Genomic DNA, 25,151 nt, shown 5'->3' on the forward strand with positions numbered 1-25,151 from the left:
AAGTTTTCAAAATGTTTATGTGGTTACACTTCAATTCCATTGTCCACTTCAGACATTAAAAGTAACTGAAAGTAACTTTGCAACTACATGTCTGTCACGGGTGGCTGTAGAAGTAACGCACAAAGATGAAGAACTAGGTCACACAGGCTAAACTAAAACACAGTGAAACTAAGCCAAAACAGAGCATACATGTTACAATGTCTCATTAGAGTATTAGTAGACTGTTAGGTTGGGTGTTAGGGTTCGGGTTAATAGAATAAGTTGAATGTAGTTGCAAAGTTACTTATAGTCGGTGAATGTCAGTTGGGGGACCATCAAAATAAAGTGTTTGCAGATATTAAGCAGACAGTCTACTAATACTCAAATTATAGTTATAGTTAGAATGTCTGTTACCGTTTACGCTGCTCATTTCTAAACAAAAGCATACAGACCACAAAGCTCCAAAAAACCCAATATGACTTGTGCACTATATTCCAAGTTATCTGAAGCCATATGATAGCTTTCTGTTATAACAATCCGACATTTAAGCCATAGTTCTCAAATCTCTTTCACACTTTCATAGATTCAAACTTAGCACGAAAGATATGTAGAACTAGGTTTAATGTCAATAATGAAGGCAAACTCCACAGGTTTTTTGTACGTCGTTTTTGGTCACGACACATTTGCAAGAACTAAAGTTGAAAAAGAACAACCATGAGCACTTTCAGCGTGGATTCTCAAAAGCTTTCAACGTGAAATCTCCATTATGAGTTCTGTTCTGTGTTGGTCATGTTGTGTGTTATCTCAGTTATGAGCTGGAGGTAGACTTGTTTGCTCAGATATGATGCACTAAAACATACAGTACATGTTTATATATGGCTTTGAGCATCAATAGATGATGTGTTGGATAATGTTCAAGAGAAAATAGCCAATGCTGACACTTTGATATGAAGCTGTTTGTTAGGCCTATTTATTTACTCACCCATTCTTTTTGCCCTCTGCAGGGTCCACCTGGTTTGAAAGGAGCTGAGGGCCCTCAGGGCCCCCCTGGTCCTGTTGTAAGTACTCTGTTTCCATGGTTTCCCTTCATTCAACGTGCAAAGCTCATTCTCACAAAAGGGGCATTCAATATTTAGGAGTCTGAGAGGGTTGAGGGACTGGTCAGGAAGATCTAAGGCTCAAAAACACCATTAAGGATTTAAAAAGTGTTCTTCGCCACCGAACACACGCGCAAACAAAGAAGAGTGCGCAGCTGATTCATACTCTTTCTAAATGAGAGACACCGAATCGGACACAGTAGGATCGATGTCTCCCGCAGTGCCTCTTAAAAGACCATGCAGTGGCATTAGTTAACACTAGAGGGTGTGATGGTGACCACCACAGTGTCTTGAGATAAATTCACAGCACTACTTCATAATTACCTCCTCTTGACATTTTATACCATAGCTGTTTCATTTAGATTTTATGTGATGGGCATGACGTTGAATGTCCTCAAGCTTCTTTAATTAAAATCAAATTCTTTTCTTCACCGATTCATTTCTCTTTAGGAAAAAAAATAGACAAGTATTGTCACCCTATAATTGCTCTTTTTCAGGCCTTGACAGTGCACTGCAAGATTAGAATAGATGGATGAAAAGTCATTGAGGAGTTTTAAATTCAACTGTGTCAGTCCGATAAAGGATACATTTGCATTTGTATGAAGATGCGGGGGTCTACAAATTAAACCACATTTAGAAAGCGAGATAAGGAGTCTAAGGGCATGTTCGCCCAGTAGTAAGAGTACATTTGCCGCCGAACCGAAAGTTTTACGATGCTTGAACAGCTCCCCTCAGAGCTGTCTGTGTCGTTCTGATTGTTTGATTCCGTCCGCGCCACGCTGTAGTTTATTGCACTCGCTAGTCACAAAGCGTTGCACGGGACTGCACACGCATCCTCTGTACTGTCCCTGTGCAATGATTTATTTAGCATTGCTTGCAAAGGCAAAGATCACTATCAGGTGCAATTTGGTGCATAAAATGTCCCACATGAACATGACGTGATACCACAAATCTATTGTTGGGAAATGGTGTGGGACTAAAGATTTTAAATGGGTGCTAAATCCCATAGACTTTGATTAAGAACGCTCAGAACACCTTACCAACCACATAAAAAAATGGCCTACCATCCACATGGTAACATGTTAAAAACACTGAGAACAACTGCATAGCAATGGCCTAACATCTGCATAGCAATGTTCAAAACACAAAGAATGCCTTAGCAACTGCATAGCAACGCCCTAACACCACCATAGCAATGTTCAAAACACTCAGGAAACCTTAGTAACTGTATAGCAACACCCTAAAATCAGCACAGCAATGTTAAAAAATACTCAGAAAGCCTTAGCAACCACATAGCAACACCCTAACATCAGCATAAGAACATTACACATTAATAACTGCATAGCAACACCCTAACATCAGCATAGCGATGTTAAAACACTCAGAATGCCTTAGCAACCACATAACATCAGCATAACAACATTACATATTAGTAATTGCATTGCAACACCCCAACACCAGCATAGCAATGTTAAAACACTCAGAATGCCTTAGCAACTGCATAGCAACACACCCTAACACCAAAACGTCTGAAATGGTTTGTTTTTTTGTGGCTAGAGCATAATCATTCATAAGCTAAAGCTCCTCATTTGGATTTTCTGCACTAAAAGTACATCCTTGAAAGGAAGTTGTCGCCTGGGAGAATCTGTTTTAATCCTTTATACATGACTAATGAGTGAGGTACGGCAGATCTTTACAAGCCTATTAATTCAGTACAGGGGTTTTCAAAGTCAAAGACAGTGGGCCTCCCTTCTAACACAAAATAGACAATGCACACCCCCCAACCCCCATTTTAACTTTATAGTCTGCATTGTATGAATTATACACAGATTTGAAAGCTTTGAAAGATATAAGCGCTGTGAATGATTTTCTTTTTTCTTTTGTTGTTTGATTAACATTAACGATATAGACAGCAGCAGGTATGCCTATGTGAGACTGCTGTCACTTTAAGACCTTATGCATGGATTTAATAATCATTTAGGCAAACTGCGCAATAAGCCGCAAAAGTAAACTAAATTCAGCACTCGTGCACGTCGGGTGTGCTACAGAAAGTCGCCTGTCAGTACCGAATTCAGTTATTTTTCGCCGTTTTTTGTGCTTTTAATGACTCACTTTACTGCTCTAACGTGTTTAAGTAGTCCTGCACTGCTGATAAATAAACATGCAGAAAAGCTATATAGAAAATCTCAATCGATTGACATCGTCGTATTGCTCAGCCCTAGCCTCCCATGACATGCTCTCGCCCCCTGGGGAGGTGCGCCCTACACTTGAACCTGATGAAAACCCTGATGTAGTATATGCTTCAGTAAATCAGACTTGTCAATAGTGTGTGTATGTCTATGGTGTATCTCAGTGTCAAATATGTTCAATCGTTTTGTCCGTGATGGTTATAGGGTTCCCCTGGTGAGAGAGGAGCAGCAGGACCTGCTGGCCCCATTGGCTTGTCTGGACGTACTGGACCTCAGGGACCCCCGGGACCTGCTGGAGAGAAGGGTGCACCGGTAATCTCACTTATTAGATGTGAAGATTATCAATATGTGTTTCTTATATTGCATTTGTTAGTGAAAGTTTAAGGTTGCTTACAGCACAGTGAATGCATACCGTCTAACTTACTGTAGCACATGCATCTTTTCAGCAAATGGAAAAAAATTGATTTCAATTCAGAATGTAATTTGTCACGAACTGAAAAATCTGTGTCTTTGTTCAGGGAGAGAGAGGTCCTTCAGGTCCAGCCGGTCGGGATGGAGTTCAAGGTCCAGTTGGTCTGCCGGGTCCAGCAGGACCTCAGGGTCCACCTGGAGAAGATGGTGACAAGGTTAATTGCAGTTTTAATTGACATTAATAAGCTTAGACAGTAGAGAGAAGGTGCATTACATTACCAAACATTACATTACCAAATTACATTAATACAATGCTTCTATTGATGTGTCCGTTCCTGCAGCCAAATCACAGTCTCCACAAAAGGACAGTAACAGATTTCACTTCATCTTAACTCGCGTACAGATTTAATGGAAGAAAGTTTTGTTCCAATGCATCTAAAGTTACTTTAACAGGCTTACACCGCAGAAAAATCTCAGTATGTCAGTACATCAATATATCTTTTCTTATCCCAACTATCCCATAAATCTCACTAAATTGCCCTCGCTTTGTACTTAAAACAAGAAAAAACTATTTTCCAATGGATTACGAATTTTTAATCAAGAAAACTTAATTCAAGATAAAAGTCTTCTGCAAATTTGCTTCTCAAGTAAATTTTCCTTGTTTTAAATATTTTTAAATATTTGTACTAGAATGATTCCTCTCCTATCATCCTAGCATATCTCACAACTCTTCCCAGAATTCCTCGCCCTCTCTTTTTGGACAGCATCATTCTTCATCATCACAAACACACACTGTACGAACATCTGAAACGCACGCCTATCTCTCAGTCGCTCTCCCCTGCCGCCAATCCATCATCATCAGCAAAGGCAGCCTATAATCAAATTAGCGCAGGGTACCATAAACGTTGTCTCTCCATCAGTATCCTCTAACCAACTTCATGGCTTACGTGCCAAGAATATGTTGTAGCAAAGCTTTATCTGGCCATGTCTGTTAGTTCAGAGACAATATTTGTCATTTCATTTACATTAAAACTCTATGCAGGTCATTGCCAATGTCATCTTTTTTACTGCACAGTAAATGGTTTATTTCAACATTACTTCAACAGAGTTTCTTTCATTTAAAATCACCTGTGTGATTTATGCATAATATAGTTTTTTAAAAGACAAAATGGATATTGCATGACTGATTTAAAACTTCTTTCCAGGGAGAAGTTGGCGAACCAGGACAGAAGGGAAGTAAAGGCGACAAAGGTGAACATGTGAGTAAATTCTGTCGTAAAATCCTTATTTATACAAACAGTAGGATTTGAATGCAGAACCGATTCTTATTACAAACCATTACCTAATGATTTTAAGGACATTTTTTTAGCATCTGTGCTCTTTCACTGATTCCACACACACACAAAAAAACATTAAATTGGCCTTCTTTTGTGTTGTCCTTGCTAGTTTTTGCATGCAACAAAAAACATACGCAACCAGTATAGTCCGATTTACTAATTAATAAGTCTTATTAACCAGTTCCTTTAATAAATTGATCTAAAAGAGTCATAAATCAGTCTTCATGAATTACACAACTGAATTGTCAATCACTGAATCGGTTTAAGCGGTTCTTGACTTGCTCACTGAACCACAAGTCCTTACTATCATGTCCAACTCCAACAAGTGATTTCCTCAAAAGTATTAAAAGAGCCATTCATTAAATCTTTGAGGAACCAGAATCATTCAATTCCTTATGATTCCCATCATAGTTCTGTTATTCTGATCACCTTCTTTATTGTGTTGCCCACTAGGGTCCTCCAGGTCCACCTGGTCTTCAGGGAACTACTGGAGCTCCTGGACCTGCTGTACGTCTTGACTGCACATTCAGAATTACCTTAGTTATTATTTCAGTCGTTTTTACATTGACTCAGTCAGAATACATTGAGACTCTGACTAATGCTTATTTCAGGGAGCTGATGGTGAGCCAGGTCCTCGCGGACAGCAGGGTATGTTTGGACAGAAGGGAGATGAAGGATCCCGGGGCTTCCCTGGACCTCCTGGTCCCATCGGTCTGCAGGTGAGTCCCACAGTGCCACGAGCTAACATTTTTCTTTTGTTTAGCACTGAGTCGCCAGTCCCATGGTAACCCAGACTAATGCAGCACAAACAACATTAGCTGGTGGCCCTGGGCAGTAGATGCAGTAGAGGTGTTTGAGATGTGAATTGATTTCCTTTTGATTCCACTTCTGCTGAAATTGTTCTAGTAAATAAGTAGACACTCTCTACAGACATGTAGGGTCCATTACATGAACAGTTCAAATTTTGGTTTGCTGGTGGTATAATTACAACTGATTTATTTATTCTACTAATTAGCGGAATAATTAAAGAGAGAAGACAAAAGGAGAAATTAAGAGAATTAAAGAAAATTGAATTTATAAAAGTTTATTTTGCACAATATCAGTCCCAACAAAATCATTCTGTCTATATATATATATAAATGTTTTATAAAAATCAGCAGTCATGTCATGTTTGTGTAGTAAACACACTGTATTTATAGAAGATTTATTTTAATCATCTCATCTCTCTCTTTCTATTTGATCATATTATGATCTGAAGCCTCAAGGTTCTGCCATTCCTCTATCAATCAATTAGCTGATTCCTCTGAAGGCGAGTCATCGCGGTAATGGAGTAACATCGACTGCTCCTGTAGTCCTCTTACGCCACCAAATCTCTGAGCCATTTGATTCAATTGAGTTTTAATTGGGCGTAATGCACTTCCATTTGGATTTTATTAATTGCATTTAGTGACCCGGTCCAATAGACATTAGGACAGTGCACACACACCCTTCAGTGTGTAATGAGTGTTTATGTTAATGGTCTCTGACTAAGGGCTTCTGCCCTGATGAGATCTCTTACCAGCACGAGAATCAGCGTGTTGGTCTGCCAGACTTAGCAGGTCACGTGGGTATTGGGCGAGTAAATATCAGACAAAATTAGACTTTGGATGTCGTCGCTCCTGACGTGTAACGGATGACGAAGAAACGCCTTTGAATGAGCAGCCCCCGAAGTCGAAAACTCGGTGAGGCAATTAGGGAGTAAATGTCAAGGATCAAACACGCATGATACCGGGGTCACATGCCTAGCGTGTTTATTCGCCAATGCAGGTGTGTTTTGATCCGAGATCTCTCATGTTATAGTATTTTGGACTTCTTTAAAACACAAATGCTTCCCTGGTTACTCTCACTGATGGATGTTTTACCTTTCCTGCTGGGGAAAACATTTAATTGGCCATTAATTAAGCTGAAAAACGGCATGAATTTTTCAGCTTTAGCCCCTAAGTTGAGAGCAGCGTCAAGTGAAATGAAGTGCATGCTGCTGGCCATCTAACTTCTTTTTGGTTGCCCGTTTTATTCCTCCAATGTTCTGGATTTAAAATGGGGTTCTCTCAAGTCCTAGGTGCATTTTTAGGGCATAATAATGGATAAGACGAGGGACATGTTCCCCCCCGAATGTTCAAAAATGAATCCTGTGCCGCTCTGGGGAAATATATTTGACAAATGTGCATAGATGAGTTTCTGTGCCAGGTAAAATAGCTTTCATATTGTGCTTAGTGTTGAAAGTCCTTTACATTTTTCACCCCTCGCTTTTTGCCAGCTATGAAAAGGTGACAAATAATATAGTGTTTGCACTGAACATGAGCTAAAAATCTGACAAAGGATATTAGCTGCTCTCTTAGATTTCAAGATGACAGATACTAAAACTCAATAAACACTCCCGCACTCCGCCTCTGCCTCTTCCATTTGCCATATGGCCCTTTTGCCTTTCTCCGCCAATTCTGAAATGAAGCATTATTGCTGTCCTCTGGTAACTGCGTCTGGGCCAGATTCTTTTTCCTCTTTTCTTCAGAGGGTCTTTTTTGTGCCTCACAGCTTTACACATCTTTGCACAGTCAATGACATCAGTGTACTATAGTATGTGCATGTATGGACATTTATATATTGAAGATGCATATAAATACAACAATATCTATTTATTTTTAAAGGGTCTTCCTGGGCCACCTGGTGAAAAAGGAGAAAATGGAGACGTTGGTCCTATGGTAAGATGTTTTAACCAGTTATTAAATACAGTTGTTTTTTTGACATGTCACTCCCCAATGCTCCATTTAAAAGACAAATATGAATACAGGACAGAAAATTCTGCTCACAAATGCCTTTTAATTTCTTTAAAAGTGTCTTTAAGGGTTCTGTTTAGTATTGTGTTATTTAGCATTTAATTTAATTTTGCCTTATTTTATTTTGCTTTTGACAACTTTGACCATTTTTTTTGTTTTTTTGACAACTATTAGTTAAATCTCATTTGTCTCTCTTCTTGTTTCTCCACAGGGGCCCCCTGGCCCACCTGGTCCCAGAGGTCCTCAAGGCCCTTCTGGTGCTGATGTAAGAGCATCTCTCAACATTGAACATTTTATCCAATCAGCAAATCCAAAAAATTACACCACTTTAACTAAATGGCTTCAGTGTTAATGGTTTTCACGTATGCCTCTTAACAAATTGACATAATCTCTTAACATATTGAAGGGTCCACAAGGTCCTCCTGGTGGAATAGGAGGAATGGGATCCGTGGGTGAGAAGGTAAGAGTATTCCTATCTCCAGTGTTTATTCCCAAAAATATCAGGGCCAAAGACCTATTTCAAGTCTCTTTTGAAGACTTCATTGATTTATTATTCGTGTCATCCTTTTGTCTGAATTAGTATAACAAAACGATTAATGCCTACATTACTGCAGTTCTGATAAAACCCCTCCATTTCACTGCTATTTGGCAGGCCCACAGGCCATCAATTTTTAATGCTTTGGCTGGCTGTGGAGATGAATTCAGAATATGTAACAGGTCACCATGATGTTCCATCCATTAGTAGTTGAGTATTATGTCCACTACTGTCCAGACTAGTTAAGTAAGCTACTGCTAAGAAACATAATGCAGCTTTATTTAGATAGTATTTCTGATTCATTCCATTCAAAAGTCAAATGTGCCATATTCTTCCTTGGTATCTCTGATCTTCAAAAGGTGTTCCATTTTTCAAAGCATGGAGGATAAAATGACAATGGTACAGTTAGATTTGCTGGTGTTTGTCAAATAAACTTTTGAAATTGGAATTTGGAAGTTTCCAAAATGGAAGTTTGACAGCTGGAAATTCTGTTTTTTAGAGTTGAATAGAGCTCAACATTCTACAGCACAATCATATGGTATGGTGCTATAGCTTATAACTAGTAATATCCTTCACAGGGTGAACAAGGAGAAGCTGGCAACCCTGGACCTCCTGGCGAGCCTGGACCTGGGGTAAGTCAAGTTCTCAGGAGAGATATGTGTGATGGTGCGGGTAATCACTTCCTGTAAGCTTTTCAGGCTTTATTGATTGTCTTGAATTAAGTGGCCACACTAAGTGAGTCGCTAAATTGCAGGAATGATTCCAATAAAGGTCTTTACTCTCATCATACAAAGAATAGCTTAATACAGTGACATTTGTACTAAAATATCGTCATATCATGAGGAATCAAAATCTCACTTTTAGAACATTTAGAATAAAGGCGTGCATGAAATATATACTGTAAAAATATACTCAAAACATCCCTTCATTTGAAACTAAACTGGAAAAGCAGTTTCTTCATTTCTGACACCAGAATATCTGTTTGGCATTCAGAAACTACACCTTTTTGTCACAAAAAACTCTCTGGGGAAAAATCAACTGAATAAAGCTAAAATGTTAACTTTGTTATTTATGGAATATATGTATTACAGATGGAAATGCAGCCTGTCAAAATTCTAGCCTGTCAATACTGACATGAATGGTTGATTAACTCTTTTGAATTGCTTTATCAGGATGTAGAGCGTGGCTGCACTCATTGTTCTCAGGGTTCTTTTGTTCATGGAGTGCCTCAGGGCTCTTTATTCAGCCCTTTCGTCTTTGTTATAAATTCTGCAGGGCCCAAAAGGTGAGAGAGGAGAGAAAGGTGAAGCTGGTCCCTCTGGTGCTGCTGGACCTCCAGGACCCAAAGGACCCCCTGGAGATGATGGACCCAAGGGTAACCCTGTAAGTGTGACACAACTGACATTAATTTAGTTTAGTCGGTCCTAATATTTGTTAAGGACACTAAGGATGAATTCAGTTTAAAGTTATTGATATGTAACTGTGTTAAACCTGTTTTCAATCTGTTACTATAGGGCCCTGTTGGTTTTCCTGGAGACCCTGGTCCACCTGGTGAGCCAGGTGTTGCTGTAAGTAGCAAAATGTAATTTGCAGGGTTAATATACTGCAAGGTGTTTGTATGTTTTGTCAATTGTCAGTTTATCTGTCTCTAAATTTTTGTCTGTAACATTATCAGGGAATAGATGGAGGCCCAGGAGAAAAAGGAGAGGATGGAGAGTCTGGTCAACCTGTGAGTATTAATAATATTTAGGCGCAATACCTTTGACTATAGTTTTTATAAACTGCATTTAGAATTTCCTGCTTTGTCATTTTATTCAGGCAATAATTACTCAAAATATGATGATTTAAATTGCAGAGCACTGTGTTTTCCTCTTGCATAGGTATATATACAGTACAAATAGATTAATAAACTGTAATTGGATATACGGAAGTCAAACATAATTGTCTGAGCAGTGGCAGCCCATAAACTGAAGTCCTTATTAACATTTATTATAGTAATTTGGATTTTCCAGTGCAGGAAAATTGGTTAATTTACCATTAAATTCAATGTATCTGAATCTCTAGGTTTACTAATGTGAATGTCTAGCCTTGAGAGTCTTTGTGCGAGGCCCATTTATAAGCTACAGTTCTATGAAAGTTTAATGAGGGGAGGTTTGTTTTGAGCAACACACTTTCACAGAAATGCATACAGCTTCTGATTAGAAGTTTATCATTTCAAAATCAAATAATCACACAGCTGAATAATTTCGCTAAATTGTATCCATCCTATGTCTGTGTGCTTTTGAAACCCCTGTGTTTCTTAATTGTGTTCAGTTAATTTCACGAAATTGGTTAAGGTTGGCAAGGCAAACGAAAGAATGTTTAGTTATAAACCTGAAGTCAATTATCTAAAATAGGTTGGTTCAGTTGTTTTCTGTTTTTGATTCATTTTCTTCCTCCACTCTATTTTAGGGACCTCCTGGTCCTTCTGGAGAAGCTGGCCCACCAGGACCTCCTGGCAAAAGAGTATGTATAGTCGTCATCGCTATTATACTATAAGCAGAGCCAGTTTATCTCTGGCATGGATAACAAACCTTTTTAATTATACATTTTTTTCCAAGGAGGAGGCCAAACAATTTTTCTCACTAAGAACGGATCACATACTAAAACTGCTATTTATTAATTGAATGAAGATTCTGACCTGTGTAAAACAGTCACCATTTTTGTTAAAGACTGGTCCTCATCAGCACGGATGATCAGTTGTTTTTCACCCAGGGTCATATCGCTCAACGGCAAAGAGAAAAAACAAAGTCCTTCACAGGGTGATGAATAGCGCATACTAAATCATCAGTCTGAAATCGAAAACAGCGTTTAAATGGCGTCAGAGCCAGAACTCATTTCCTCCACTGTAGTCCTACATCTCTCTCAGGATGAAAGAAGAAAATCAGTCAAGACGTTATATTGATCCTGGGCCTGTTTGAGTGACAGTGATGAGGGGACGGCGGTGTAAAGGATGTTACAGAGGAAGAGGAAATATAACTGTCACATTCGGGACAGGAATTGGACATCCTCTCCCACTGCCAGATCAAAAGAAATTTGTTCAGCCAAATGAAACCTCATCGCCTTGCAGAAAATAGTGTTGTTTCACTGGTCACGAAAATAACTCATAATTTTTTTAGAAGAGGGGAAAAGTTAACTTTTTCAATTTATATTGAATTGAGGGGAGTTTCACAGCACTCTATTGAACTACCAAGCGAAATATAATTTCATTTTGTCTTTGGCACTAGATCAGTTTTGCTGCGTTTACACTGAACTTGCAGTTGATCGTTTGGGATCTTCATTGATGCACAATGTCATATAATTGAACATTTTAATTTTACTTACCACATTTTAATGTGGAAAGGACAATGAAACATTTAACTTAAGTTTCTTATCCTTAGTTTTAGCTAAAGGTAACCTATTTTGTGTAATCGGCAATGGTTGATTGACACGTTAGTAGGTGGCTCTTCACTGTGGCCACATGTTTCTGATGTTTTGGACCTTGAATTTATTTAAGTGTACCAATTTTGACCAGATCACATGGGACGGATGTTAATACCAGGTGTAAACAACTGCTGGACCCCCTATAGTACCTTTTTGGAGCCCCTCAGGGCCACAAACTGTCCTGCTATAAGGGAAGCAGTCCTGGTTGGATTTTATAAGCCAGCCCAAGCAACACTATGCTATCCCATTATTCCTCCATAAAGCTTTATGGCATCTCTTTGCACAGACATCCATTATTCATGCAAAATGTGGAGAAAACACCACTTGCTTTCCCAATATGCTTGATGGAGCTCTCCCAGGGAAAATTATACACCCTATCCGCATACACGGATAGCAATGGCTGACGAACTGCGGATAGAGAAACTGCCATTTCATCAGCAAAGGTGTTTTAATCCTGCGAGAGGAAGACGGTCGCAGGAAGACTGATCTTGTGGAATTAAGTCTCCTGCATCAATAATTCTGGCTGGAGCTTATTTTGCATCAAACACAGAGACGTTCTGCTTTCTCAGCAGTTTACAGACCGCAGTTGGAAATGAATATGGAGATTCCCTTGCTTATTCTCTCTCTCTGTTTATTTCTTGGACTCTGTTCAGTCTTGGACCCGTGAGACAGTCCCTAGACTATTAAGCATCTTGGGAATTATTTAATTTGGTGAAGCTTCCAACTGTCATTAGTTGATTTCTTCCTGCTTTTCATTAAATTTACATATGAAAAATGATGCAGTGGAGATGGAGGTAAATTGTCACACAGGTTTTATCTTGGAGACAAAAGTTAAATTACACAAATGCATATTTTATCTAGTTGGTTCTCTATATTGTCTGTATGTTGGTATCAAACATCTAGTCCGAACCCTCTTAAAGAACTAAAATTCTAATATTTTTCCAAATCTGACATACATTCAAAGGTTCAAATGTAATATAATGAAGGTAGCTCTGTTGCAAGAGCAAGGATATTTTTCATAAATGTCAGGGCGGGGCAAGTTGTCACATGTTGTATTATCTTGAACATTTTTGCTGTTTCATCATGAATTGTTTTGGGGGGTTTTCTTGATATTATAGTTTTCAAAAAATCAAAAAAATGTCAATAGGCAATGTTTTAAGGATATATTCACTGGAGTAAAAAAATTGACAACCGGCCGCGGCCACTTTTACGAATATCAATGAATGTACAGTATGCTCACACAAAAATGCAAGTGGATCCATTCGCCTTATCGCCTATTAATAGCCATCAAGCAAGTTCCCCCAAGTGCTACCATGATGTCTCACTGTGACCTTTTCCCCATTTGTTTTTTAGCCCAGCAGAGAAAAATGCTCAAATACAATGTCCTTTTCTCTGTCCGCAGGGACCCCCGGGGACCGCTGGAGCTGAAGGCAGACAAGGAGAGAAGGGCGCCAAGGTAACGTATCATTCCAAATCAATTCAACCCAGGCACATACTGCAGCCTCCACTGCCATAATTAAAGCACATCGAGCCATGGGAGAAAGAACATCTCTGACAGAGTGACTCACTGTTAATACATGTGGATACATTGTCACTGTGGGATTGAAGTGTGTAGGTTCTTTTAGCTTTAGTTCATCAACTGAACCCCTGTGATCTAAATTGCGTAAGCATACAGAGATTTATAATGTAGTTAAGGGTTGTTAGTCTATAATATAATATAATATAATATTATATTATATTATATTTAGGGCTGTGCAACGATTAATCACATCCAAAATAAAAGTTTGTGTTTAAATAATATATGTGTGTGTGTGTGTGTGTGTGTGTCTGTGTATAATTATTTTGTAAATATAAATATACACACATGTATGTATGTATATATTTAAGATTTTTTATTTATTTATATATACATACATTATATACATGCAAATATTTCTCAAATATACATGCATGTGTGTGTATTTATATATACAAAATAATACACAGTACACACACAAAAATTATGTAAACAAACTTTTATTTTGGACGTGATTAATCGTTGCACAGCCCTTATTATATTATATTATAATTTTTAAGTCTCTTATGCTTACCAAGGCTGCATTTAATTAAAAATACAGTAAAAACAGGGTTTTTTCTTTATGTAATTTTTTCTTTATCAGTGATATTTCGGTGGGCATTGCATGCCAACTTTATGCATTATATTATAATTTCTATAATCCTCTCTTCTCCTTATTTTTAGGGTGAGGCAGGATCTGAGGGTCCACCAGGTAAAACTGGACCAGTTGGCCCTCAGGGTCCCGCTGGAAAGCCTGGTCCTGAAGGTCTACGAGGAATCCCCGGTCCTGTGGTGGGTCCCCATGTCACTCATAACCCTAATAATTCCACCATTACACATACACATAAATACAATGGCCCCAAATAGTTTTAGAACACTTATGATACACTCAAAGTACTGTGAATTTGAAACCAGGTAGCATCTGCAAACAAATGATGCTTGACCTTTTCTCTAAACTTTCTCTATCTTTGCTCATGAATATTAATTATGTGACATGGCATTTGCCCAGTAGTTCTAACAGATTACTACTCCCCACTGCCAATGCTTGGTGCTTTTGCGTGGTCTTAAAGTTATTGGTGAAACGATGGTTCTTTTCGTTGCACCGCGGCCAAGCAATGCAACAGCATTCATGCACTTTTAAGTATTCAGATAATTTGTATGGCCATTGAATATCTTAAATACACACACACACAGGGATAGAATTATATGAAACACCTCAATTCACAGAATAATAAATCACCAATCTGTATCTTTCTCTTGTATATATTTCTTGTCTATTTGATAATACTTTTTAGTATCTGGGCTATTAATCATTGTCCAGCCCAGAGTAAATCAATGGCAGACCATAAGCAAAAAACAATGCAATAATGGCTTTTGTAATTGGATGGATTTTCACAGGGTGAACAAGGACTTCCTGGTGCTGCTGGACAAGACGGCCCTCCCGGACCAATGGTAAGAGGAGAGACCCCATTCCCTTTGCTCGTTCTTTCTGTCAACCTTTTATCCTCTCTCTCTTTTCTGTGTGTGCGTGTACATGTGGGTATATGCGCGCAAATTGAGTTCTCACTGTTGGTTCTCTGATATTTAGGGACCTCCTGGTCTCCCTGGCCTGAAAGGAGACCCTGGCTCTAAGGGTGAGAAGGTGAGTGACATTCTATTTCTTTTCCTGACATTTTTATTAATGTGCTTTCAAAGAAGCTCAAGGTCAAAGATAAAGACTAGACTAGGTCACTCCATTCCAGGAAGCCAAGGGAAAAGTTTCAGTATAAGTTCTGTTTCAGTTCTGAAGTGCTTACTGGTTATTTTCTTGGGCATTTAATCATATAAAAAATACAAAATATTTTTGTGTCAAAATTTGTGTTTATATATATATAAAAAATTCATGAAAATGTATTTATTTAAATAATTTATATAATATTCATGCAGTTTAGATCCAGGTTTTTCATGTTATTTTAGTTTTTGTTATTTATTTAGACAGCGGACTATAACATTCTGTTTGTTTTTTTAATAATTAAAATTTAACAGAATCTGTTTATATTCTGATTGGCTGTCAATGTGTTTATCGTTCATCAGCTGGGAATAATCATTCTAAAAGTGATTCCATCGATATCGATTCTCTCTGCTTTTATCGTTATAGTTGTGGTGTGGACCCTGCTATTCTTTTATATTTAGAATTTTTTTTTATTATTATATCATTATCATTATAGTTATCGTACTTGGTGTGAACGGTCCTCTAGTATAATGTAAATTGATATTCTTTGATGGTTTGGTTATGCTTATATAAACATTCATTCTTTGTACATTTCGAATATCAACTGATGTTCTGATCTGTGACATCCGCTATAATACACGTTTTTCTTCCAGGGTCACCCCGGCCTCATCGGCCTCATCGGACCCCCCGGTGAGCAGGGTGAGAAGGGAGATCGGGGTTTGCCTGGTCCTCAGGGATCTGCTGGCAGCAAGGGTGATTCTGTGAGTCACTAATGATTTATCTGTCCTTTACCCCACCACACAACAAATGTCGTACCTCCAGCAGCGCACCTATCAGGATTTCTCCTCCTGTAATGCTTGCAAATTAAAGTAACGACCGACTGAAACAATAACGTCTGCACTTATTGCATCTGTGTACATCATCATAATCGTGTTATGGATGAAGCTGTCATGAAAGGTTCTCGGAGCCAGCAGTAATTCTATTACACCAGACGTTCCCATCAAACACCAGTGCGATTACATTTTTTTCACAGTCAAACTGCCAAATGTTTGTCTTTCTTTGCCTCGTTGAAGAAGCGTGCAACACATATCCAGTGTAATCAGCAAATATATAGAAAACCTTTAAAAGTTGATTGAATAATCAATTAGAATTTGTATTGGCCTTTGCTATGGCCCTTGCTCAGTGGTTTAAAGCAATGCAGCTTTAAACGTATTACGATTTAGCTTAATGAAATTGTAGTCTCCCCTTCTGTGAGTTTGGAAAAAAAATCGAAAACGATCCCATCTCACTAACGTTTCCCACTGGACAGATTTGCGATCTGTTGCTGAGTTTAGTAACAGAGGCTGAATTTCTCCCCACAGAATTAACTCAAAAGTCCTTGACGCTAATGAAGTGTAATGATCAGTGTGTATACAAACTAGAGGAATATATGATTAGCAAGAGTCGTTTTCATCTCTCTAGCAAAAGAATTGTACTTTTTTTAAAGACAAATCTTAGAGAGAATATCAAACTCATCACCTCACACAGTCGTTTGAATTTCTGCTTACCAACATCTTTACATATCAATCATAGGAAGTTCTGCTTTCTAACCATCTGCTCTTTAAACTGTAGGGTATCAGTGGTTCTGCTGGTCCGTTTGGTCCACCTGGTCCTCCTGGATTGCCTGTGAGTCTTTCTCGGTTGCTTGCATCTTTCATTCAGTGTTGTGTTATCGTCAAGGTCAAACTATTCATGGCACCAAGGTGCAAATTGGTGTCACATTGCCTATTTTTAAGAGAACTATTTTGAGAGATCTTACAAAAAAATAACTTAGCATTAAAAGTAGTCAGTTTTAAACACATCAAATGTCTTTCCCCTTTTAAAATTATGATTTTGGTCTTCCCCACCTCAGCGGTCTTGCCAATTGTAACTGTATTCACTATTTAAATATATACAAGTGTCATAGTTTTGACACACACTACCGTTCAAAGGTTTGGCGTCAGTAAGATTTAAAAACATACATGTATATAAAATTATAATACCAAGGACAAATTAAATTGGTTAAAAGTGACATTTATAATGTTACAAAAGATTTATATTTAAAATAAATGCGGCTCTTTTGAAGTTTCTCTGAGGAATCTCTCGCACAACTGTTTTCAACATTAATAATAAGAAATGTTTCTTGAGCATCAAATCAGCATATTAGAATGATTTCTGTAGGATCATGTGACACTGAATACTGGAGTAATGTTGCTGAAAATTAAGCATTCTCATCACAGGGTTAAATTTTACCTCAAAATATACTGCAATAGAAAACAATTATTTAACATTGCAAAAATATTTCACAATATTACTGTTTTTTTAATCAAATAAATGCAGCTATGTAGAGACTTCTTTAAAAAAAAAAAAAATCGTACAGACCACAAACTTTTGGACGGTAGTGTATGTTAGTTTTATTTTAGAAAAAGAAATTCTCATTCGGTTTTCTAAAATTCGACACAAATGTAATGTTAGCTATATTTACCAAGCTCAATTTTAATCCTATTTTGTAAGTCAGTTTTCACAGAATGCATTTCCGTTTTCCTTTAGGGTCCACAAGGGCCAAAGGGATCCAAGGGTTCGTCTGTAAGTACCACTTCAGCGCTGATCAATTTGATACGCTTGTTATAATAATGTCAGAAAACGCGCTCATGATTTTTAAATCATCTTCCTGCAGGGTCCCGCTGGTCAAAAGGGAGACACCGGCTCGTCCGGACCTCCTGGTCCTCCTGTAAGTGAACTTTTGCAAGCTTCTAGGAGCATTTTATATATTATATATTACATAAAATGCAAGAGGCTCATAGATACACACTGATTTTCTCATTCCGTAGGGTCCTCCTGGTGAGATCATCCAGCCTCTGCCTATGCACATGCCCAAGAAGTCCCGTCGCTCCATCGACATGCAAGCGGACGAAGCCGGCACCATGCTGGACTACGGAGAGGGCATGGAGGACATCTTCAGCTCTTTGAATAATCTCAAACAGGACATCGAGCGCATGAAGTACCCCATGGGCACGCAACACAACCCCGCGCGAAGCTGTAAAGACCTTCAGCTCGCTCACCCAGAATTCCCAGATGGTAAGTGAGCAAGGTGGGAGGTAAAGGAGACAGTCTTGAACAGATAAATCTGGAAAACATGCAACGTTCGCTGCTTTCCGAGCCACTCAATAGGTATTGGCTGTTCTTCTAAAATTCCAAACCCGTCACTCGGGAGGATTTGAATAACAACAGCAGCCGCAGACGGCTAATTGGAAAGATGTTTAGTATTCTGCGGACTCCAGCGGGAGCTAACCTCTCCCTCCCAAATCATGGCTTACAAAATGCCAGCTCTTACACTGACCTTTCAGAGCTGCTTTTACCGCAATAGCATTAGCCTGCTATTTTATTTACACTAGGCATTGCCTCTGCTGATGCCCATGAAGAGGGTTTTTTTTTAGCTGAAGAAAGGAATAAAAAGATAGACAAAGCTGCGGAGATATCTTAATTTATTATCTAAATGATTTCTTGAAGTTTATGCTGTCTGTGTCATTATTCTAGAGCCTGATGTCTGATGGGTTTATTTCTCCCTCAGGTGAATACTACATCGATCCCAACCAGGGATGCTCCGGGGACTCCTTTAAAGTGTACTGCAACTTCACAGCGGGAGGCGAGACCTGCATCTTCCCTGATAAAAAGTCAAATGGAGTGAGTGGCATTCTGAAACCCCCTAAGGAAGAGCTAGCCAATAACAGCCAGACATGATCACAACATCTTACCTCTGTCACATGCAATAGGTTTCTCATAAAGACCATATGAGAATCAAAATAGACTATATTAAAGTTTTTTTTTTCCCTCACATTTCAACAATAGTGACAATGAAGCACATTTCCCCCAAATTCTCTTTATTGTAAAGAGTTTTACTTTAGAATTTTTAGTATTTTCAATTTCAGCTATGATCCTTAGATTAAAAAAATAAAATAGTGAAACAATAATAAATAAATAAAAATTATATATATATATATTTCTAATTCATATTAAGCAATAAAACATATACTACTACAATATATAAATACTTTACAATTAAAATATACGTCATCATAATATATATATATATATATATATATATATATATATATACCAATTTTTTTTCCAACACTATCACTATGTTGTGCTCTCAAATCTAAAAGATTAGAAAAATATTCATAATTAGATCACATTTGAGTGGAGACCTCATTCTCAAGATTAAAATAATCTGCTTTTCTCATGCTGTGTTAAACAGAGCAGTATCAGTGAGTTTCAGTGAGAGAGATGTTCATTTCATTCCAGTTGTTGGAAAAATAGCTGGGTTTCATTTTATTTCATTTTCTGCTGAAGCAAGTTTGCTTTTCATTCAAAACTATTCACACAGCAAGTCTTTTTCCGTTTTCTTTGTGTCGTCTTTAAGGTGAGACTATCTTCATGGCCCAAAGAAGTTCCCGGCTCCTGGTTCAGTGAATTTAAGCGTGGCAAAATAGTAAGTGCACTTTCTCATCCTTCTTTCATCTACTCCTTTATTAAAAACATCTTGTCCTTCGAAACTAAGAGAACCTGAGTGTTTTGCCTCATCTTCTTTCTTTACTCAACCATTGGGCAGACAGTAAGAGCTCGGCTTTTAAAAGATGCTGTCACCGCAGCCCTGGATCCATCAACAAGCCGAGCAAACCCACAAACACTCGCACAACAAACACAACTGAGCACATTTATATTTGATGCGGTGGAGAGTTGTGAAGGCATCGCTGCACCTCTGTGAAACGAAACGGCTTTGTGTTTCTGGTGTCTGTTCCGACTGTTTTCTATTTTGTCAGAAGCGATAGTTTTTCTATTATTCATAGTTCCAACTTTACCAGTTTTAAATCCATTTATTGGTGCCTGTGAAAAGTGACTTGCTTTATCACTTACACACACTTTATCACTTAACACTTACACAAATCAAGTACTCAAGTAAAAGTAATAAAAAAAAAAACCTTAATAAAATACAACCGGAGTAATTTTCCATATAAAATTATTTTCAACCATATAATTTTCCATTTTACTTGAGTAAAAGTACAAAAGTTCTTGATTTTTGTATTCAAAATATAAAGCACTAATCATTGAACCATGTTTATTGTATATTCTATCCAGTACGCATTGCATTTATTTTATTACCAAAACTTATTATACATCAAAACATTAACACAAGTAAAATATCACAAACCTGAACAAGTAAAAAAAAAAAAATATATATATATAGTATTTTAAAAATGAGGGAAAAACTAAATTTGTGCAAATATGTGGTGAAAAAATTAATAAAAATACAATTTACAGATGTCATGTGGTGCAAAATGAGTTATGCAAACATACTAGTTTTATATCACTTAAAATTTCTACAGCAGTGGGGAAGATGCATGGGCATTCATTTGCATAATTTTAAGCTTGAAAACCAAACGTATATTATATTATATTATATTATATTATATTATATTATATTACAGTAACAAAAACAATGTTACTGGAATAGATAATCACCTTTTTAAAAAAGTCATGCCTATTTTGTGGTAAAATCATTAATAGGGATAAAGTAAATATAATATCTGCCTACTTGAATAGGTCAGAGAAACTTTATTCTTTTTTGTGAAGAAAGATTATTGCTGAATGAAAAAAATATAATTCTTCTTATTATTATACTTATCATTTTTGCTTTCACCCTCAAGCTTTCATACGTGGACGCAGAAGGCAACCCGATAAACATGGTCCAGATGACGTTCCTCAAACTACTGACAGCCTCCGCCAGGCAAAACTTGACCTACAACTGCCACCAGTCGGCCGCCTGGCACGACGCCACTACGGACAGCCACGACAGGGCGCTACGCTTCCTCGGCTCCAATGACGAGGAGATGTCATACGACAACAACCCCTTCATCACGGCCCTGTCAGACGGCTGTGCGGTAAGACCTCCGTCGTAGATCTGTACAAATCAATTAGTCATTTAAACATGCGAACACACAGTTCTGATGATCTTGTTCTCGTCCTACAGGCGAGGAAGGGCTACGGAAAGACAGTTCTGGAGATCAACACTCCCAAAATCGATCAGGTTCCGATCGTCGATGTGATGTTCACTGACTTTGGGGATCCCAACCAGAAATTTGGATTCGAAGTTGGTCCAGTCTGCTTCCTTGGCTAAAAAACACAGACAAAGAACAAAAAATATCAATAACTTGGCAGGGTAGGACGGGTTAGCGCACGAGCCAAGACTTTTTTCTTGACGTCATCAAACCATCGAGCCCGTTCCTGCCACATGCAAGTTTTGAATTTAAAAAATGGGGTAGCGAACACGTCTTGCCATTTATGTATGTATTACCCAGGAAAATACTTGTTGCCCTTGTAGGGCAAGGATCACATGACATGAAACCTGTTATGGAACGAAAAGGTGAAGGACAACGTCAAGCCAAGGCAAACGGTGAACCTGGGAGGTCCACGAGTCGGAGAAAGGGAGGACCTCTCATCCGGAGTCTATCGGTGCAGTGCAAACAAATAAATTAAAAAAGAAAAAAAAAGACGACAACAATGGTGCTTGTTCAAAATAGGAAAAAAAGAGGTGCTATGAGGAAGAGGATGTATTTTAATAAAACTGTAATTATTATTTTGTACATTGTTGATGTTTCTGAATCCACTTTCAAAACTTGCATGTGTATCACAATTACATCTGGCTCTTAAATTCCAAATCCCTCACAAACGTTTATAAGTTATAGAACTGAATAAATAAAGAATTAAATAATGATATTTTGTGGATGAATACTGTGTACTTGTTATTAAACAAATAAAAGACAGCATTCAAACAGTTCCCTATTATTAATTGTAATGTAAGTCCTTTGTATATATTGAGCATCCCGAAATCGCTCGCAGTTCGGCCCACTGGACACCTATAGAGGAACATTCAACAGCACATGCAACCTGTGCTTGATTTAAGTAATCTTGCCATTCGCTTTAATTTAATTTTTGTTTGTTATTTGTTTGTTTTTTCAGTTGTAGGTCGGTCGTATACCTCAATCTCTCTTGAAAAAAACCATACCGATGCAAGTATGGTGTGCCCTGTATATACCTTGGTTATACAGTTAAATTTATATATTTTGGGTGGGGATTTTTTTTATTTTTTATTATTATTATTAATGGGAAAAATACATATCTGTTAGGCCTCTTTTTGTTCAAAACCTTCTGTGAATTCAATGATAAGGCCTTTTAGGTGACCCATTTTTGTAACTAAAATGAGAAATTGTTTTAAATGTGCTTTTTATGGTTCATTTCATTATTAAAAACTGGATTCCAACCAACCATGAAACTGAGGTGTGGATTGATTGTTTGTTTGCTTTGTCAGGTCACATGGTTTTATTGTCTGTTCGTTCACCGTATAGATTCATAATATGTTGTGTGATTTTAGGTTTTAAATGACGTCTGACTGATACCTTCAGTTTAAAACATGGCATTATAAAGGGCTAGTTCACCCAAAAATGAAAATTCTGTCATCATTTACTCACCAAACCTTTTTGTTGGTTGTTCCAAACCTATACGAATTTCTTTCTTCTGTTGAACACGTAAGAAGATATTTTGAAGAATGTTGGTAACCCAGACAGTTGACGGTAGCCATTGACTTTCATAGTTGAAAAAATACATATATATAGCCTACTATGGAAGTCAATGGCTACCATCAACTGTCTGGTTAATAACATTCTTCAAAATATCTTCTTTTGTGAAGAAGAAACAAACTCATCCAATTTGGAACAGTTTGAGGGTGAGTAAATGATGACAGAATTTTCATTTTTGGGTGAACTGTCCTTTTGAATGCCAATAAGTGAGCTGTTATCCCAAAAATGCACTAGTTAAAATAAATGTTTGCTAACTCATGCATAACACCTTGTTTAATTAATTACTTCCTCGTATCATTTATCATGCATTACAGCTCATTAGCAGGTCATCTGGGATGTCTGAACAGGATGAGAACAGCGTGTTTACTTTAGAAAAACTTTCATACTCATTTCATACAGGTCCCTCTGGCTCCTTTCCTAATTGAGCGCTGGAAGCTACACAATCTGATGGCACCTACACATGGAGTCTCATTAGACATTGTGTTTAATATGAAAGCCCCGTCTCCATTTCAGCCTCTATATAGTTTGAATAAAAGCTCTCTCTATCTGCTCTTTGATGCATGTGTAAGCTCACCGGTAAGATCAGCAATGAAGTCTCTGCATTATTGGACATCTCTATTCAAGCTTTCAAAGGAATGCCAATTTGATATTTTTCTTTAGGCAAAGACTTTGAGTTTGCCATTTCACCATGAGCCTTTGTGGCAGGCATTCTCTGCTTAGCATTTAAAAAGATTTTCAAAGGATTTGACTCTCGAATGGACTCCATTTGAGCCAGGATCTCAGTTTCTTCAAGAACTCTTTTGCATGATAAGACTTCAAACTACTAATATATATATATATATATATATAGATATGAGATATGAGGTATATATATATATATAGGTATGAGTGAATGAAAAATATAGGCAAACATTACGGAGAGAGAGGTGTTTTAATTGGGAGTTTTGGAGGCTTGTTGCCCAATCAAAGACTGGTAACCTCTTTATAGTCGAAATAAAAGTAAATTGGTTAGCCTACAATACATGCTTGGTCAACTTCACAAACCTAAAGCAGAAAATGAATAAAAGACCATGTGCCTGTGTGTGTGTTTTTGTTCTTAAACAGCACAAGAGCCAAAGCAAATATTCATGTTTGAAGCTTAAAAATCAGTTCACGCTGTTAAAGTCAGATGTGGACAGTAACAAAGTACATTTACTTGAGTACTGTATTTAAGTACACTTTTTGAGTATCTGTACTTGAGTATTATTTTTTCTGGAAACTTTCTACTTTCAGTAATCAGTGTATTTTCCTTGAGTAGAAAGTAGTAATGTCAGTCAGGGGATGATTTTGGTTGCAAGGGGTTGCATTTTAGTTGGAAATGACGGATTGACGTCAGAACCCGACGTCGGATTGACGTCAACATCCAACATCGGACAGACGTTGGATTTTGGTTGGAAATGAAAGTCGGGTTGATGTCAATCTGACGTTGGTTTCTGACATTAACCTGATTTTCATTTTCAACGTTGGGTTTGGTCTTCTAAATGCAAATTTTGTCATTGTTTTGGAGCACACTAGCTTACAGATAACAGTAAGGCTAACATATTCTTTCTAAAAGCCAAAAAACTTTAAATAGGGCACTATTTGAGGGAACCATTGTGGACGTTATTGAGTGCACTTATTCAATCTCACATTCAATCCCACTACTGGAACTGTGAAATAAAATAAATTTGATATTGATATGAGGGTAGGCAGGCATATTTGTAGTATCTGTACTTTCACTCAAGTAAGGAAGTTGTGTACTTTGTCCACCTCTGGTCATAGTGGAGCATAACTTCTCTATATTATTGTTTCTGGTGCATCCCAAGCAGACAGCCAAGACAAACACTGGAAGGCTTTTTCCCACAAAACTTATATCTATTGGGGAGAAAACCTAAACAAACTGGTTGAATGCTTCACATTTCAGTCTAATGATAATACATTTTTCAAGTATCTGCACTTTATCAGTGTATTTTCATTTTGGAAATATTTACTTCACTACATTCCAAAGCATAATATTTGACTTTTTACTTCAGTAGGCCTACATAAAAAAAAAAAAAATTCACTCTTTGTTTTTTTAAGTGACGAGATCAAGACCTGCTTCAAGTAGCAATAACATTGTCCTTTTGAGATGATTCTTTTGAGCTGATTTCTTTTAAAAAGTTTGAACCACTTCACTAAATTGTTCATTTGTGGATTAGAACAATCTGATTGCAATGCTTAAAGGGATAGTTCAGCTAAAAATGACAATTCTGTCATTAATTACTCACCCTCATGTCGTTCCAAACCCTCTAAGACTTTCATTCATCTTTGGAACACAAATGAAGATGTTTCTGATTAAATCTGAGCGATTTCTGTCCCTCAACTATCACTTTGACACTATGAGTGGTTT

General features: G+C 37.6%; 1 protein-coding gene across 4 annotated transcripts in view; it reads left to right on the plus strand.

Annotated features, from left to right (window-relative positions):
- col11a1a (collagen, type XI, alpha 1a) overlaps positions 1 to 21,700 on the plus strand; it is a 68,695-nt gene extending 46,995 nt beyond the window's left edge. For all 4 annotated transcript variants that reach the window (XM_084399411.1, XM_084399414.1, XM_084399413.1 and 1 more), the window contains 27 exons: positions 984 to 1,037; positions 3,470 to 3,577; positions 3,784 to 3,891; positions 4,882 to 4,935; positions 5,467 to 5,520; positions 5,625 to 5,732; positions 7,698 to 7,751; positions 8,038 to 8,091; positions 8,233 to 8,286; positions 8,940 to 8,993; positions 9,637 to 9,744; positions 9,876 to 9,929; positions 10,037 to 10,090; positions 10,813 to 10,866; positions 13,226 to 13,279; positions 14,063 to 14,170; positions 14,777 to 14,830; positions 14,967 to 15,020; positions 15,743 to 15,850; positions 16,701 to 16,754; positions 17,658 to 17,693; positions 17,785 to 17,838; positions 17,939 to 18,185; positions 18,679 to 18,791; positions 19,531 to 19,599; positions 20,816 to 21,049; positions 21,139 to 21,700. In XM_084399411.1, coding sequence (XP_084255537.1) covers positions 984 to 1,037; positions 3,470 to 3,577; positions 3,784 to 3,891; positions 4,882 to 4,935; positions 5,467 to 5,520; positions 5,625 to 5,732; positions 7,698 to 7,751; positions 8,038 to 8,091; positions 8,233 to 8,286; positions 8,940 to 8,993; positions 9,637 to 9,744; positions 9,876 to 9,929; positions 10,037 to 10,090; positions 10,813 to 10,866; positions 13,226 to 13,279; positions 14,063 to 14,170; positions 14,777 to 14,830; positions 14,967 to 15,020; positions 15,743 to 15,850; positions 16,701 to 16,754; positions 17,658 to 17,693; positions 17,785 to 17,838; positions 17,939 to 18,185; positions 18,679 to 18,791; positions 19,531 to 19,599; positions 20,816 to 21,049; positions 21,139 to 21,285 — 2,304 coding nt within the window. In that variant the 3' untranslated portion in view covers positions 21,286 to 21,700. The remainder of the gene's footprint in view (positions 1 to 983; positions 1,038 to 3,469; positions 3,578 to 3,783; positions 3,892 to 4,881; positions 4,936 to 5,466; positions 5,521 to 5,624; positions 5,733 to 7,697; positions 7,752 to 8,037; positions 8,092 to 8,232; positions 8,287 to 8,939; positions 8,994 to 9,636; positions 9,745 to 9,875; positions 9,930 to 10,036; positions 10,091 to 10,812; positions 10,867 to 13,225; positions 13,280 to 14,062; positions 14,171 to 14,776; positions 14,831 to 14,966; positions 15,021 to 15,742; positions 15,851 to 16,700; positions 16,755 to 17,657; positions 17,694 to 17,784; positions 17,839 to 17,938; positions 18,186 to 18,678; positions 18,792 to 19,530; positions 19,600 to 20,815; positions 21,050 to 21,138) is intronic.
- Positions 21,701 to 25,151: the final 3,451 nt, after the last annotated feature.

This window comes from Rutilus rutilus, assembly GCF_951802725.1.
Source record: "Rutilus rutilus genome assembly, chromosome: 24".
In the NCBI taxonomy this organism is placed as follows: domain Eukaryota; kingdom Metazoa; phylum Chordata; class Actinopteri; order Cypriniformes; family Leuciscidae; genus Rutilus; species Rutilus rutilus.